The following is a 4,650-nucleotide window of genomic DNA, read 5'->3' as shown; positions in this document are numbered from 1 at the left end:
CGTGTATTTTCATCGAGATGGGGTGGGTGGCCCCATGGTAGCCTTACCGTTAGGCCTGTAGCTTTCCCCGTCCCCCCTTCGTCGGGGGGTGCTTGTGTGGGGGGTGTGCCACCTGAACCTGAAATCGGGCTTGAAGCTCTCGCCTTACCAACGAGCCGACAGCTGATGGCTGAGTCTCACGTACGGTTCCTTTGAGAAGGGTGTGATACCACCACCTATCAGGCCCGACGAGCGGTCCACGGAGCTGTATCCCTACTCACCTGGTCCATGCACATCGCTCTCTCCAGGAGGTTGGCCGCCTATCCTAGATCTTCCCATTTTCTAACTTTAAAAATCAAGTATTTAAAAAATTTATCCCACATCATTGCAATAAATATCCAATAAAACAAATTTTTTAGTATATTCAAAATTAAAATAAAAAATAAAAAATACGATTAATAAGAAAACGTAATAAATATTTAATAAATAAATTAAATTAATTAATTAACATTTACTAAGAATACATTCCACCATCTAACAAATGCTAATAACATGTCAACTAACCTATTTTATATTACCAAAACATAATCTATTCTACTCATGTATAACAGCACTAAATCTATATATATAAAAGTATCTTAACTATAATTATATGCTTGTTTATTTATTTAAAAGAGAAAATAAAAAATAACCTGAAAGTCGATCACTCCCGCAATTTGCAAGTCATATTCAAGCAGTTGATGTCATCGTCTCATGCATCTCCATGCGCCATAACATCTGAGTATCTCAAAAATATCAAGAAAAACATTCAACAAAGGAAGAAATGAAGGTTAAAGGACATAAGGCTACACTTATATAGAGTAGCTATCGTATAACGTGGCTACGCTTTAAAGGTGATGCAGTATCAAAGATAAGTGTAGCTTATTCTGACAAGCATGGAAGTTGAAAAGTCTAGCCATTGGTCCGGAATAGCATCACTTGAAAAGCGCACCCTATACCAAAATGCCGAAAGTGTAGCTTTTGATATAGAAAAGCGTAGCCTTTGAGAATAGGCAATGGTCGAATAGGCAATGGCCGAATAAGCACCCCCATTAAAGTGTCTCTATAGCAAAAAAAGCGTAGCCTTTGCCTAAGGCATCATTTTTTTTTCATTTTCAACGACACTTTTCAAGTATGGCTGAATGTGTGTTTTTCTTGTAGTGATTTATTTATTTAAAAGAGGAAAACAACACTAACCTGAAAGTGCCAAGTTGTATTCAAGCGGTTGATGTCATCGTCTCATGCATTTGCGCGCGCCATAACGTCTGAGTATCTCAAAAATATCAAGAAAAACGTTAGACAAAGGGAGAAATGAATGTTAAAAGGCAATCAGAGAGTGACACTTAGCTTGAGGCATTGTGAACGAGTTCCTTATATAAGTGTGTCTAAGTCTTATTTCGTTTATAGTATAAACGAAATAAAAATACTTATATCTCGTTTATACTGTAAACGAAATAAAATACGTGTCATAACACGTATGCAAATGCGATAGTAGATTTTGTAACGTGTCTAGGAAAAGATAATTTGAAGATAATTAATTAAAAAAATGATACTTCTATGATGATAATATGTGAGATTTGAAGAATCCAGTTCTAGCTATTGTCTAAAACCTAATCCAAATTTATTCAGTTGGAAGAAATTAAATGAAAAAAAATAAAAACAAATGAAATAAAAAAGACAGCAGCATTTTTTATTAACAATATGTATGTGCTGCTTAAACAAAGCAAAAGAATATGATGACAAAGATGCCATAAAGATCGAACTCAATATTGAGTTGTAATAGCAGTAGCACGAAAAGTGTCCTTAAATTATAATTTAATAATCTAATGCTTCTTGACAAAACCATTTTTATATATTTTCCAATAAACTTAAGTTTGAAAGGAGATACTCGTTTCATAATAATATAAGATATAAAGATAAGATATGATTCTAGACTCCTCAACACTTAAAGAATTGCTTATGATGAATACTAAATTTTTAACAATCAAATAAAGTAGTGACACGTATATGCCAACACGGTGCGCTTAGAAAAGATTTTCTATTTTTTCTTCAAACAATAATAATGGCATCCTTTGGCTTATTATGTATGCTTATAATTTTAATTTCCCATCTAAATGACGCAAAAGGGCATTTTAATTAGTTTCCTTTAGGTTCTTTATGGAGTTCCATAGTTTAACTTTTAGTTATAATAAGCTTCTACCTTTAATTCCACTTTACTTGAGCAAAAATTACATTGAAGTAGTGTAAGCATGTTATGTATATTTTTCTATGTGCAATAGAAGTAGCTGTGTATGTTTAATTCACAAAGAAGCAATAATAATTCATATAAGGCAATTAAACTTTCATTTAAACTTTATATAAGCAAAATTGATAACACTCTTTTATTGACAGATTACACATAACTTGCCTAGCCTTGATGATGAGATCATATATCACTTAGTATATTACTAAATAAAGTTCCACACCTTAATGCATGAATTAATCCTAAACTCCAATAGCTCCTAGATTTTGGAGCCTTATCACAAAGGCCATGATGACCCAAATTTTGGAGTACTATATGCTTCTACTAACTAAGCTTCTTAGCGTAGCTTCTCCTAATTCAAATGACCAAGGAAATTAAAATGTTAAATGTATTTATTTTACATATTATATCGTGCAAACTTTTTTTATCATCTACTGTTTAAAATAATAGAACAGTAGATAATAAGCGAATTGACACGATATTTAATGTAAAATAAATACAAGAAACATTTATTGTTTTAGCAAAATGGAGCAACTAAAGTTGTTGGCTTGCTCGTAGCACTGGCTGCAGTGAAATTGCCAAGAACATCATCCAAGTTCCAAAGTCCATCCCACAAGATTTCCTCACTTGATGATTCTGTTGCAGCTGGTGAGTAGTTATCATTATTATTGCCATTAATGTTATTGATGAACATGGGGTGGTAGAAGTATCCATGCTCTTCTTCTGTTGAGCTTTGTTGTTGGTACATGTCTTGTGGCTCTTGTTGATGAGAAATTGAAGGGACTCTTCTATGGTCATTATTATGATTTTCCATCTCAAGCAAGTTCATCATCATGATCCCCTTCATGTCCAAGTTGAATTGAACTTGTTGTTGCTGTTGTTGAATTTGCTGCTGCTGCTGCTTCAATTGTTGCTGCTGCTGAAATTGCTGCCGCCTTAAGAGGCGGTTTTTCGCCTTCTCGGCGGCGTCAGATGGATTCTTAACCTTTTTCTTGAAATGAGTTCTCCAATAGTTCTTGATCTCGTTGTCCGTTCTTCCCGGCAAGCTTCTCGCAATTGTCGACCACCTAAACATCAATTTCATAACAACGTATTGTCATATCAGTAAAAATTAAAATAAAAGAAAAAAGTTTGAGAAGAGAGTGGGATGAAGAATTGAAATGATTATATATGTATATATATATATATATATACCTGTTTCCCCATCTAGCATGGAGTTCAAGAATGATGCTTTCTTCTTGTGGTGTTATCTGACCCCTCTTGAGGTCTGGTCTCAGGTAATTCACCCATCTCAGCCTGCAACTCTTTCCATTCCTCTTCAGTCCTATCATCACAAATCAAACGATTATTAATATAAACTTTAATTCGGAATATATACTTGAACTAAAAAGTATTTTGTAATACCATCATGTTAGGAAGGCGATAAAAATTCACGGCAAACAACTTAAATTTATCTTATTTAATATTTATTAATTTATAATAATAATTAATAAATAATAAATAAAACAAATTTAAACTGTTTTTAGCTAATATTTTTTGTTATTAAATATTTCCGTTTATTGTGTATGTGTGCGTACCTGCAAGCCTAGCAACAGAGTTCCATCGACCTTCGCCATGAATCTTGACATATTCAATGAGCAATCTATCTTCCTCAGCAGTCCAAGGACCCTTCCTCCATCCTCCTCCTCCAACTTCCTCTTCTATCATAACACCCCATCCCATTCCCATGTTCCCTCCCCAATACATTCAAATAATTAATTACTACTTAGCAGGTAACAGGGAGTGTTAATTATTAAGTAAATTCTATTCACTGATTTGTGTGTGGGTTGGACTGCTTATTATTGCGTATTTATACATGCAAGCAATGCTTCTTTATGATGTGCATGTGCCCCCTCAACTTGATTCTCTCGGTCAATTAATTACCAGTCATTTTCTTATCATCCATATCCATTAACGCATTATTTTATTAAATAATAGTAATAAACATTATTGTTTCTCTTTAAGAAATATATAATACTACTTGGTGCATAACAACAAAACTCATCCTCACCTGATATATATGACATAACAAAATCAAACTTTCACATATTTAAACTAAATCAAATCAGATACGGTTGGGAGATCATCAAAATTATGTAAATAATTGACTGTAAAACGATGATTTGTCTCCAAATGTGTCAGTCTATTTTTTTCCCCTAAGTTATCTGATATTGAGTACAATAATTAGTTTATCCGGAATATAATTTAAATTTCTAATCTCTTAATTTTTAAGAGACTAAGTGATGAATCACTTGTCCAACTTGTATTTTTAATTTATAAATGTGTATAATTCATGGAAGTATATATACATATCAGAAAAGTTTAAAAATTAATAGAATTTACTATTTTTT

The 4,650-nt window shown here is 33.0% G+C and overlaps 1 protein-coding gene across 1 annotated transcript; it reads right to left on the bottom strand.

Annotated features, from left to right (window-relative positions):
• On the bottom strand, window positions 2,347–4,102 carry LOC107619599 (transcription factor MYB59). Its single transcript, XM_016321894.2, has 3 exons — window positions 3,838–4,102; window positions 3,455–3,584; window positions 2,347–3,327 (listed from the first exon to the last, which is right to left on the bottom strand). Exons 1-3 carry the CDS (start codon window positions 4,004–4,006, stop codon window positions 2,778–2,780), a joined length of 849 nt encoding a protein of 282 aa, XP_016177380.1. The 5' UTR covers window positions 4,007–4,102; the 3' UTR covers window positions 2,347–2,777.

This window comes from Arachis ipaensis, chromosome B09, assembly GCF_000816755.2.
Source record: "Arachis ipaensis cultivar K30076 chromosome B09, Araip1.1, whole genome shotgun sequence".
Lineage (NCBI taxonomy): Eukaryota > Viridiplantae > Streptophyta > Magnoliopsida > Fabales > Fabaceae > Arachis > Arachis ipaensis.
This window is presented reverse-complemented; position numbering and strand designations above follow the sequence as displayed.

Coding starts and splice junctions, on each gene's coding strand:
- LOC107619599 (XM_016321894.2), bottom strand. CDS start 4,006: ATGTATTGGGGAGGGAACATGGGAATGGGATGGGGTGTTATGATAGAA. Junction 3,585..3,837: donor CTCTGTTGCTAGGCTTGCAG/GTACGCACACAT, acceptor TTGTGATGATAG/GACTGAAGAGGAATGGAAAG. Junction 3,328..3,454: donor CATGCTAGATGGGGAAACAG/GTATATATATAT, acceptor ATTGATGTTTAG/GTGGTCGACAATTGCGAGAA.